Source organism: Coregonus lavaretus, assembly GCF_964263955.1.
Source record: "Coregonus lavaretus genome assembly, chromosome: 13".
Classification (NCBI taxonomy): Eukaryota; Metazoa; Chordata; class Actinopteri; order Salmoniformes; family Salmonidae; genus Coregonus; species Coregonus lavaretus.
The window spans coordinates 43,445,005-43,458,035 of NC_140000.1; the positions used below are offsets into that span (position 1 = coordinate 43,445,005).

Here is a 13,031-nt window from a genome sequence, read left to right on the forward strand (position 1 = left end):
ATTAAACACTCCAGCAAAGGTGTGTATGGTGTACATAGATTGTCACTTCTGTGATTTGACACCTTCAACTGTGAACACTGCACGCAACACACACACACACACACACACACACACACACACACACACACACACACCTAACAGAACAAAGACAGTTCGGATCCACTTGTTACTGGAGTGCGGAACATATTTAAATCACTTGTTTTATATTCACATTAAAGTTCAGTACGGGGGAGTTTATGACACTCCTCTCTGATTTCATCTTACTATGTGGTGCCAGAGATCGCCCACACACACAGTTGCCAAAGTGCTTGGCAGATTTGTTATATACAGTTGGAAGGGGAGAGGGAGAACTGTACAACAGTCGAGAGAGAGAACTATATACCAGTCAAGAGTGAGGTGAAGGGTCAACTTCTCACTCAATATGACAATATCCTGCTGCTCTTGTCAAATACAGAGAGCGGGGGAGAGGGCAAGAGTGAAGGCGAGATGCATTTCATGACTTTCATTTCAAATTTAATTTACTCCGTCCTTTTTTTTAAAAGAGGATTCACTGGAATGTGCTCAATAACTCTCAAGTCCATATTACTGACAGTGTGGTTGCAGTGGACGTGTCCCTTCTCAGAAAGTAGCCAGTGTGTTAGAACATTCCCAGAAAGAACACCAGAGCCTCCAAGCCTGCCTGCCTGCCCTGCAGGATGACCTCGACGCTTTAGAAGTGATAACGGCATTTCAGCCACATCAGCCATTCCCTTACTGGGCATGGGCGTGGGCGTTTGTGTGTGCCAGTGTAGAAATGTACCGTAGCGATGGAGAAAGAGAGAGAGAGACAGATCCAAGAACAATTATCTCTCTTCCTCTCCCTCCCTCCCTTCCTCTTCTCTCCCCGGCTGTTGCAATATGCCTGGATCAACATGATCGTTCTGGGTATTCGACTCACCACAGGAGTTATTATTGAGTCTTTAATGAAAGCTGGTTTGATCTCTCCTTGAATTTTTTTATCTCCTCTCCTTGTGTCCCACCCACTGTCTTCCTTCATCTCCTTGTTCTCTCTCTCTCTGTCCCTCTTTCCCCCTCTCTCTCTCTCTCTCTGTCCCTCTTTCCCCCTCTCTCTCTCTCTCTCTCTCTGTCCCTCTTTCCCCCTCTCTCTCTCTCTCTCTGTCCCTCTTTCCCCCTCTCTCTCTCTCTCTCTGTCCCTCTTTCCCCCTCTCTCTCTCTCTCTGTCCCTCTTTCCCCCTCTCTCTCTCTCTCTGTCCCTCTTTCCCCCTCTCTCTCTCTCTCTCTGTCCCTCTTTCCCCCTCTCTCTCTCTCTCTCTGTCCCTCTTTCCCCCTCTCTCTCTCTCTCTCTGTCCCTCTTTCCCCCTCTCTCTCTCTCTCTCTGTCCCTCTTTCCCCCTCTCTCTCTCTCTCTCTCTGTCCCTCTTTCCCCCTCTCTCTCTCTCTCTCTGTCCCTCTTTCCCCCTCTCTCTCTCTCTCTCTGTCCCTCTTTCCCCCTCTCTCTCTCTCTCTCTGTCCCTCTTTCCCCCTCTCTCTCTCTCTCTCTCTCTCTCTCTCTCTCTCTCTCTCTCTCTCTCTCTCTCTCTCTCTCTCTCTCTCTCTCTCTCTCTCTCTCTGTCTGTCCTTCTCTCCCTCCCTCTCTTCTGTGAATTGAATAGGGGCTGTTGTTGTGTGTTTGCGTTTGGGTGTGGAATGTCGTGAGTGGGGTAGCAGTGACTTGATCCTGAAGTCAGTGTCCCTCTCTCTCTCGTTCTCGCTCTCTCTCTCCCTCTCATTCTTGCTCTCTCTCGTTCCCTCTCTCGTTCTCTAATCTCTCTGTAAAGTAAACAAACCGCTGCATTGTGACAGAGGCCCTCAAACTCAACCACTCTGATCTCCCTTCTGCTGCTCTGAAGAGCGTATCAACACAAGCCACCATTTGTCTGTCTCTCTGGTTCCTCTCATTGGTACGTGGACTGTTGTCGTGCGAAGTAGTTGCCGTGGCAGAGTCGGTGGTTCTGGGATGGGTTAGGGTTTTTTGTGAGTTGCGTTGGTATATCCCGGGCTGTCACTAATGCGGACTAAAGCTCTCAGTAGACTGGAGGATCCAACAGAGAGCGTGAAGAGAGGTAAGTCGTGATGTCACTGAGGCGACTGACTTCAGGCAAAAAAGACCGCTTTGGTTTTTGACACTTTACCTATTGCTTCTGTCAGATTTTTTTGTGGTTGAAAAATGTAACTTAAATGATAAAGTTCTAATGGTGTTGTACAGTTTGCAATTGAGATTCAGTTACTTGGAGACATGAAAGGTCACATGATATTTATAACATGTCTGAGCGTAGTTTGAGGGTAAACTACTCTGTGGGTAGACATGTCTTCATGGTATTGAGTGACGTCATTGTGACTGTGTTGAGGTCAACTGTGTGATGTGGTTGGGTACAGGTTGAAACATGTTTGTGTGTTCTACATCTAGTTTGGGCAAATGAATGTAGGTTTGGAGCAATGCTAATAGCATGCCCAGTGTTATGCCGCGTGTGGTTAGCCTACAGTTGAATGTTTTTTTTTTTTGCTGTTACCCTGACAGTTGGGTGACATCAGACTAGTGTGTGTGTTTGTATATTTGGACACACAATGGTACGTCTACAACAGCACACACACAGGCTCCATTTAGAACTCTGGCATACCGCAAACGTCAATGTTTATTTCAGTCCTTATTCAGTAGGTATTTCTCTTTTTGTTCACTTTTTACATTATATTCATTTCAAGGCATGAATTGACATGGCCTTGGTGCACTTTGCGATTGCCATATAGATCCTTTTTCTTCAGTAATAAGTCCATTTGGTATGTGTGTATTCACCTTACTGCATTAGAGGCGGCACTCTCAGCCTGGTCGTCTCCAACTTGGCCTTGGGGCGTGTTGATTGGCTGAACACAGGCAGGCTGAGAGACGGATGAACAAAGTGAAGTGTGAGGCTCTGTGAGTTCAAGAACAGACAGGAAATGACTTCTTTCCATTAGAACCATGCAGCTTCAGTACCTTTGCCGATAGGAACCAGGCATGAGTGTTGACTTGGAGCAGAGAGCGCAAGCAAAAGACAAGTCTTGGAATAGAAACCACAAGACCCTAAAAGAGAGGAGCACTAATATTAAGTCTATTGTTTACTGTCATCCTGACTCACTCTGTGACAGGAGTTGTGATGGATACAGACAGGTACTTTAGCAGATGGACGACACAGGAAGACTCATTGTTATTATGTTGACTAAGAGAGAGGGATGTTATTATAAAGTCTGTTGTTTTTGATGATGTTGTCCAGAAGACGGGCTCTGAGTCTGATTTGATTGGATTAAAGCATGATTCTAGGTTCATTCTTTTATAGACTTGATCAACACTTGAATCATCATGGACAGACAAGTTATATACAGATTGACAACATGTTGTCCCTAACCTGTGAGCGAGACCAGTTCTCTCCTCTGTTCTTTCAGTGACATTTTCCTGCGTTTTTCAGAAGCCTACTGTATGATTAAGACCTTTCAGCAGGGAAAATGACAGCTTTCTATTCTAACTAACTATATGATCTCTGTGAGGGATGGATGGAGAGAGAAAGAGAGGGACACGGCTGTGTGACTGATGGTAGAGAGCAGGAATGAAGGGGAAAGCGGAGGACCAGGTAATTTCCACTCAGGCAAAGTGCTAGACCGACAGGGACATTTTAGTCACAGCGGGAGAGGGAAATTACCTGCTATTCTACGCAGCCGTCGCCACAGGCCGCTGCCATGTGAAGAGGTTGAGACTGGCAGAGGAGGATGAGGGAGGGGTGAAAGGTCAGTGAGGTAGTGGGTCTAACCAGGGAAAAGAAGAGTAGGAGTGTACAGGGTGAGGGGGAGGAGGATGGGGTGACTCGCTGGAAGAGCAAAGGTTCAGGTATGGATGTTTTTCCTCAAGCAGCCCTGTAGCCTCAAGGCAGGGGCTTGTCCAGGAGGATTCTGGAGGCACGAGGAGTCGCAGCAGTCCAAGCAACATAACAAAACATAATAACTCTGAACGAGCCCCCAACCCCTTACAAACGCGGAGTCACGGATGCCAGCACCATTCCCCAAGCATGAAAGAGTCTAATTGCGTTTTGCTTAAGCGCTGCCCCTGTTGAATACTAATATGGCCGCTGGGGGGGTTCAGTGTGTTACTGCTAACGCTGCCAACACTGGGCTTTACTATGGGAAGACTCAATCCCATTTACCCAGAATTCCATTCCACTGAACCATGGAAACAGCCTCCTGGGTGGAATTCGGGGGGGAGGGACGGACGGACGGACGGACGTTATTTATTTCCAGACAGTGTCCCCTGCTGTCCCCCTGCAGTCCCTTCTCCCACTCTGTGTTCCATTGGCAGCCCATGGCGACATGCCTTTCACTGTGACAGACAGTTACACACCACCCTGTCATAAAAATTCCGGCCGGCTCAATAAGAGCGATGTTTGTTCGGGACATACTGGAATTACGGACGAGACCAGGGAGGACGTGGGGAAGAATCAGAGTGGAATACTTCCTGTCGGAATACTGACTGAAAAAGTGAAAGGGAAAAAAGAGAAAGGAAAAACAAAATGATTAAAACTGTAAAATCACCCTTCCCTTGAGACCTTGTACTTCTTGAGTGGAGGCCAAGCAGAACATCTCATTGGTGGAGAGGGTTGAAAAGCTGTATCCTCATTGGTGGTTGCTTCTCTGCCATTCTGGGGAATGGAGAGAATTACTTCATGTCTCACACCAGCTCAGTGAACACAGTAGCACACAGAGTATCTACAATAGCCTCTTTCACTAAGAACACAGTATTGTGTTCTTTCTTGTGCTATGTGTGGAGCGATGTATTTATTCTCACACTAATATGGTCGGCAAGCTGCCTCATTCTGTGTAAAAATAAATGTACAGAACTAGTTCAGTGTTTGTTTATTCTCAGCGTGAGTCCAATGTGTCTGAGGCACACACACACACACACACACAACTTGTCTTTCTAATGTGCATTTAGCTGGCAGCTCAGTGTAGGTACATCAAAGCAGATGAAATGCCAATGCTTGATCCGTCGCCTGGAAAGATTCATCGTCTTTTTCCATCAGGACTTGACCGGATCAAAGTGTACCAGAATATTTTCACATCAGGAAGGATGATTTAGTACAAGCCTTTTGATAATAGAAAACCTCAGATACACAGTATGTTCCGGCATGTTCTACATTCCATCACAAGAACTACCTGTGTTGTTGTTGAAATCATATAACCAATGGGGCTCTTTCTATCAATAAATCTTCTTTTTTGTTTTCCACTATTTTTCCACTATTACCACAGTGCTTCAAACCATGATCCAACACACACACGTATATTCTGTGCCAGCTTTGTTAACCTGTTTCCTGTATTTTGAACTTCCCATTGGCTGCTGAATCAGGAAGTGGCAGTGTGTGTGTAGAGTGACTGTGTTTGTTGGACCTTTACATTCGACCGGTCCAATCATACGGTCATAATCTGATGAGGAAACCAATGATTGTAAATGGAGGAAACTCACTTGGTTGAGTGGTATAGTTGAGGTAAAGGAGAGGTGTGTGTGTGTGTGTGTATTCATTTTCATGCCTTTGTTGGGCTCTCTCAGCATCCTGATCACGTCTGACAGTTTCTTGTTAATCGTCCGTCTGGGGTATAATAGCTGACATACGCACGCACGCGCACACACACACACACACACACACACACACACACACACACACCACGTAGGCTGTGCAGACACAGAGCCTTTCTCTCTCCCTGTCTGTCACATAGTGACGTCCCTCTATGACAATGGCCTCCATTTTGAGCTCAAAGTGGCTCAACTCAAAGGCTCTCACACACACACACATACAGTACACACACACACTACTGCTCTCAAACAGCCTCTTAGCTGTGTATGACACACTCCACCCCTGGTGAGCCCAGCTAGTTCCACCAGTGTGACTCAGACATGGCCCCCAGTGTGTGCTACGGTAGGCCAGGCTTTAACCTTTGACCCCTGGCTCAGTGTGGGTCCAGAGAACTGGACCACTTGGTGTTTGATGATGGGTAGTGAAAAGGTACAGCACGACCATATCCAGTCTGTATTGGCCTTCACTGAGCCTACTGGAACCACAATACAAAGGTTGATATGTTGACATTTTTAAGACAAATTCTTATCCTCTCTCTCTCTCTCTCTCTCTCTCTCCCTCTCTCTCCTCCCTCTGTTTTGTCTGGCAGCGTCTGGTACAGAGCAGGATGCTGTGCTGAGGCTTGAGCAGGAGAGGGCCAATATCGTCTCCAAATATGACAAGGTAAGAAACCCTCTATTAGGACAGTCAATCACCTGCAGCATTACATGGTTGTCTGTCAGTACCAGACAGAAGCTGGGATAACAATATTTCTAGGAGGTTTCCAGAGATTTGTGCTTTGTTTTCTTGTCATAAAATTGTCATATTTGTCAGACTGATGGTGAAACGTGTGTGTGTCCATCCACACCATTGTGTGTGTGGCACCTCTTTCCATTGCCTGTGGCATCATCACTATAGCCAGCCGTCGTGCCTGGTTTATAAATTAGCCTTTTTAATTAAGTCCAGCGGGCAGTATAATCAAGCCCGCTCATTAAGAGAGGAGCAATGATGGAGGGATGGAGAGGAGGAGAGAGGCGGGCACTCTGACACAGAGTTTAATTATGTTTTGATGTTTGACCCTGATCACAAGAGGAGTCCATTTTCTCTCGTTGGCGAAGCGGAACGAGTCCAATCAAAATCAATTCAGTTTCATCATGACGGTGTCAGGGAGCCCCAGGAGGGAGACTGTTATCAAAACATCAAGACAAAGATGGAGGTCATGCTCTCACTACAGACCTCAACGTTTTCTATCAATGGGGTTTCATTCAAGGGTATGGGAGAGTACGGCCTATCCTTCCTCTTTCCTTTGACTACAGGAGAATACTTGAAAAGGTACAGAAACATTCTATACACTCTCTAACTGTGACAGTCAATCATAGACGTAACACCAGAAACATGGAAACTTGACAAAGTGAAACACTGCACAGAATCACGCTCCAATTCTGCTACGACATGGATGTTACACAGCTGTCACGTGTGTGTGCCACTGTGTCTATACGCAGATACCAAATGACATGGGCTTTATACAGTCTGTCTGTGTCTCCACTGACATCTCTTCCTGGCGCTGTGTGTGTAGTCCCGTGTAGCTCAGTTGGTAGAGCATGGCGTTTCCAACGCCAGGGTTGTGGGTTCGATTCCCACGGGGGACCAGTATGAAAATGTATGCACTCACTAACTGTAAGTCGCTCTGGATAAGAGCGTCTGCTAAATGACTAAAATGTAAATGTTCGGCCTGAGGTCGGATGTAAGAACAATCTCTTTTTGGTTTATTCATATTTATTTGACCCTGTTTCTGCTGTGTGAGGGAGCTGTGTTAAGTTAGGACAGAACTTCCAGTAAAGAGAGGGAGCGAGGGAAGGAGAAAGCGAGGGAGAGATGTATTTAGACATCCATGACCTCACCAGCTGGTCTTCAGGCTAGCCTTACAGACCTCAGCCAATGCTGGAGATTGTTTAGCTCTCGCTCTTTTTTTCCTCTTTCGCTCACTCTTCTTCACCTCTTTTGCCCTCTATTTCAGTCTCCCACCTGTTCTCTATTTTTTTTCCCCTTGTATTTGTTTCTCTATACAATCCTTCCATCTTCCCCTCCGTCTTCACAATTTATTTTCATTTTCTCATTATTTTCCTTTGCTCTCTCTTGCGTTCTCCCATTTTCTCATTTTCAATGTTGACTTTCTTTCTATTGTCTGATTAAAAAAAACAGCCTCTCCTCGGCCTTGAGTCAGGCTGTGACTCAGGGGGCGTCTGCCTAGCTCTTCATTTCACACCTGTTAGCAGCAGGGCTAGGCTCTGTAGCACAGCCAAGCATAGAATGTACACATACACATACACACACACTCTGAAGGGGAGCGGAAAGGACTGGAGTTGCCCATCCCTGCTCCAGAATGTCTGAGGGTAAATATACTGAACAAAAATATAAACGCAACAATTTCAAAGATTTTACTTAGTTACAGTTCATATAAGGAAATCAGTCTATTGAAATAAATTCATTAGGCCCTAATCTATAGATTTCACATGACTGGGAATACAGATATGCATATGTTGGTAACAGATACCTTTTAAAAACAGTAGGGGTGTGGATCTGAAACCAGTGAGTATCTGGTATGACCACCATTTGCCTCATGCAGCACGACACAGCTCCTTTGCATAGAGTTGATCAGGCTGTTGATTGTGGCCGGTGGAATGTTGTCCCACTCCTCGTCAATGGCTGTGTGAAGTTGCTGGATATTGGTGAGAACTGGAACATGCTGTCGTACACGTCGATCCAGAGCACCCCAAACATGCTCAACAGGTAACATGTCTGAGAATGCAGGCCATGGAAGAACTGGGACAATTTCAGCCTCCAGGAATTGTGTACAGATCCTTGTGACATGGGGCCGTGCATAATCATGCTGAAACATGAGGTGATGGCGGTGGATGAATGGCAGGAAAATGGGCTTCAGGATCTCGTCGTGGTATCTCTGTGCATTCTAATTGCCATCAATAAAAGGCAATTGTGTTAGTTGTCCGTAGCTTATTCCTGCCTGCCCATACCACAACCCCGCCACCATGGGACACTCTGTTCACAACGTTGACATCAGCAAACCGCTCGCCCACACAATGCCATAAACGTGGTCTGCGATTGTGAGTCCGGATGGATGTACTGCCAAATTCTTGAAAATGAGATTGGAGGCGGCTTATGGTAAAGAAATGATCATTCAATTCTCTGGAAACCGCTCTGGTGGACATTCCTGCAGTCAGCATGCCAATTGCACGTTCCCTTAACTTGAGACATCTGTGGCATTTTATTATGTGATACAACTTCACATTTTGGACCCCAGCACAAGGTGCACCTGTGTAATGATCATGCTGTTTAATCAACTTCTTGATATTCCACACATGTCAGGTGGATGGATTCTTGGCAAAGGACAAATGCTCACTAACAGGGATGTAAATAAGCTTTCTGTGCGTATGGAACATTTCTGGAATCCATTTATTTCAGCTCATGAAACATGGGACCAACATTTTACATGTTGCGTTTATATTTTTGTTCAGTGTAGAATAACATTGATGTTAATGTTCTATCTCTATTGTAATAGTGTCGATGTTTACAAAGTATGTAGCCATCCAGTTCTATATATTTATCAAGTTACATCACTTCTTTTTCATTCAAAGTATCTCATTGGTATTCATTCTCATTTGTGCTGCATTCAAAGTTTAAAAAAATATGTTCCCCAAGGATGGTTTTTTAAAGCACAAGCATTTCAGACTACTTGTTATTCATTGCTTTACCCATGAGGCTCTTTGATTGCAGGGAAAAGAGGGCGCCACTGTGGAACCCTGGGAGGATGCAAGCTTCCACCTGTACAAAGTCATTGACCGCTTCGGCTTCGTACAGTAAGCACACACACACACACACACACACACACACACACACACACACACACACACACATACATACACCCTTAAGTGATCAATTCATTACACACCACAATCTTCCCCCTTGTTTGTGTTCTGATATTTAACTTCAGTAAGCTTCAAAGAACACTAGTTTAAAACAGTACCCTTGTCTTGAAGTAGGAGAAAGTGACTCTATAAAGCTTGGTGTTGAGTATAAGCCTCTCTCTCTGTAGGCTGGTGTGTTGTGTGGCTTTGGCATGGCCAGCAGTGGGGTTGCATGGCTCTTAAACAACACTGTTCTTAGGCAGTTATAACAGTTGTGTATATATAGGCTGGCACATGTGGGCTGGTCCAGGCAGGAAGCTGCAGGGTTAGCCACAATCACAGTGTGGGGGCTCAGGGCCAGACTTACGGTATAGGGGAGAGAGAGATGGAGAGAAGGTTACTGTCTGGAGAGAGGGAAGGATGGAGAGGTTGAGGCCCTGGGTGAAGGCTATGGTCGGTGGTAGAGCGAGGGATGGAGAGAGCAGATGGGGGCTTGGCTGAAGGTTATGGTCTTGGAGAGAAGAGAGAGATGAAGAGGTTGTGGCCTAATGCCAGGACAGTGGATTGGCTATGGGCACAGAGCTGGGGCCCATGGTTAAGACAGTGGAGAGACGAGGCCTCAGGCTCCATGAATTAGCCTATGAAGGAAAGCCCTTTCTAGGTCATACTGACTAGGTGTGATGATGAGGATGAGGGAGAAAATAAGGGAATGCCCCATTTCCAGACAGACACCGACAAACAGACTGCAAACTCTCTGTGCTTCCTGTATGAGTTAAAGGTCAGGTTCAGGGGTCAGGGCAGTCCCGGGGCAGAAACACAGGAAGTGGGGGATGAGACCCAGGCTCTGTTCCCTTCCTTTCCTGAAGTCATCACAGATCTGACCTAATCATAGGTCTGACCAATGTTGGATTGGTTAAAGCAATGGAGAGGAAACCTTACTTTCACTTGCCCAGTCATGGACAGATTAGTTAATATTACTAAAAGAAGGAAGGATGCATTTTGAGAGTATTGGAACAGGCCCCCACCATGGGGAAATCCCGATTTATGATCTAGGCCAGTGGGCTGAGTGGCACAGAGAGAGCAGTGCTGCTCTGAACTGTTAGTTTCATAGTGTAACTGACAGATAGCCATAGAGGTGTTGAAACTGGGACAGGACAGGAGCCAGAATGGAGGAATGTTTTAATGTGTTATTTCCTGTTTGCGTGGCTGCTGACGTGTAATGTTCCCTCCGTTTGATGAGTGTTAGGGAAGGTTAAACAAGCTCTGGCAGTAACAACATTTATTTCTTTAATGACTCCACTTCCTCTGGAAAGAATCTTTGAGTGGTCCGTATTCACGTTGAGACATCTCATCTTGGGGATCTATCTTGTCCATCTTCACTGCGTATGAGGAAGTTGAGTTAGACAGCCTACTAAAATTCCACCCACCTACCAAATGTGTAATGTTCTTAAAGGCCCAGACCAGCAAAGCTTTAGCTAAGCCCATGGCCAAACAATGATTGATAGCTTGCATATTTTCAAAGCAAGAATGTGTCTAAAAATAAACCAAAGCTATGTAATACTAAAGCTTGTTTTGTTTCTCCTCCCCAGTGAGAATGAGCTTCCGTCCTACGACTCAGTGGAAGAGAAGGTGATTGACCATGTTTCAGACCCTCAGGGCTAACTACATCTCTCCCATCCCACATGTCTATGCCACTGTAAAATGACCTTCACAGATGAGAAAGAACAGAAAGTGTCTTTCACACACATAACGATTACTTTTATGAATAGAACTCTGGTTGCTGAGAATTGATTAGTTCTTTCCTTTTCAGAATCTACTGTAGCTTACAATGAGTTTCATAATGTTCTGACCTGATTTTAGATTGCATTCTAAGGTCACTATAACCTTTGCCTCATCCTAGATCATTTTATGAAGCAAAATGTGTGATACTGAATATTTATCTGTTGACATCCAGTTCCTCCAGAGTTATGGTAATGAGGAAGTGTTAACATGCCACTTCCTGTGTCCCCTCAGCAAAAACACTTAGAGGTAGAAAGGACGTCAAAATGGCTGAAGATGATGAAGAGCTGGGACAAGTATAAGAACAGTGAAAAGGTACGATCTCTCTCTCTCTCTCTTCCTCCCTCTCAATCTCTCCCCCTTCTTGCAGTCTCTCTTAAAATATCTCTCATTCCCACATTCCTGTTGTCAAATTTACATTTACATTTTAGTCATTTAGCAGACGCTCTTATCCAGAGTGACTTACAGGAGCAATTAGGGTTAGGTGCCTTGCTCAAGGGCACATAAACAGATTTTTCACCTAGTCGGCTCGGGGATTAGAACCAGCGACCTTTCGGTTACTGGCACAACGCTCTTACCCACTAAGCTACCTGCCGCCCAAATGTGACCAACCGCCTTGATTCGGTCTTATGTAGCAAAATTTGAAATTGTGTTTTTTACATTGGATAAAAGCAGAGACACAGAGCTACAAAATGGTATATCATACATTGCATTTGAGGAGCAATGGGAAAGTAATTCTGCTTTGAAAGTTGATAAAGGGGATAAGGGTTGTGGGTTCGATTCCCATGGGGGGCCAGTATGAATTTTTTTTAAAATAATGTATGCACTCACTAACTGTAAGTTGCTCTGGATAAGAGCTTCTGCTAAATGTAAAAAAAAAAAAAACTAATAAAAAAAAAAAAACTTGTAACCTCACTTTTGAGAAAATGGCCTTTGAATGTTTTTATTTTATTTTTTTAGTCATTTAGCAGACACTCTTATCCAGAGCGACTTACAGGAGCAATTAGGGTTAAGTGCCTTGCTTAAGGGCACATCGACAGATTTTTCACCTAGTCGGCTCGGGGATTAGAACCAGCGACCTTTCGGTTACTGGCACAACGTTCTTACCCACTAAGCTACCTACTGGAGAGCTCTTCTTTGTCTACACCCATTCAGCATCGTTCACACCCTCTTAAGCTTTAGCCCCCTCATATCTTTAAGGGTTGATCCTAGCGTTCTGTCCTAACAACAGCAGTCAAGCACCCAAGCTAACTGGCTAACGTTGGATAGCTTGTTAGCTACTTCCAGACATAAATGAGAGAACAGCTCACTGACCATTTTACTTGCCCTAGCAAAGCTGGCTAGGCTGTTTTTATGTTATCCAGAGCGTTGGTGACTGCAACTGCGGTGCTGGCAACAATTTACGCTTTTTTGCCAACGTTTACTGACACCGGCCATATTCAACGGGTGTTGAGCGTTTGTAAATTTGCCAGTTATTCTGCGCTCTGGCACACTCAGACGAGAGTGCTCTGAAATCGGAGTAGATAGCCAGAGTGAATTTACCAGCTACGTCTATCAACAGTTGTCACATTGACATTCTATTGAAATGGATACTTGCATAGTGGAGTCTTTTGTTAAGACATGTAGCTAGCTAGCTAAACAATTAACCATAATCCCAACTCATGACATTACTACCCTGCATGAATCTGCAAGTAGCTAACTAACCAGGTTCAATGTTAGCT

General features: G+C 45.1%; 1 protein-coding gene across 1 annotated transcript in view; it reads left to right on the plus strand.

The window, feature by feature from the left end:
- Positions 1-1,911: 1,911 nt before the first annotated feature.
- The window catches only part of LOC311140437 (USP6 N-terminal-like protein), a 29,888-nt gene continuing 18,768 nt past the window's right edge, over positions 1,912-13,031 (plus strand). The window contains exons 1-5 of the mRNA XM_084175495.1: positions 1,912-2,101; positions 6,219-6,292; positions 9,401-9,483; positions 11,121-11,160; positions 11,545-11,625. Coding sequence (XP_084031621.1) covers positions 2,047-2,101; positions 6,219-6,292; positions 9,401-9,483; positions 11,121-11,160; positions 11,545-11,625 — 333 coding nt within the window. The 5' untranslated portion in view covers positions 1,912-2,046. The remainder of the gene's footprint in view (positions 2,102-6,218; positions 6,293-9,400; positions 9,484-11,120; positions 11,161-11,544; positions 11,626-13,031) is intronic.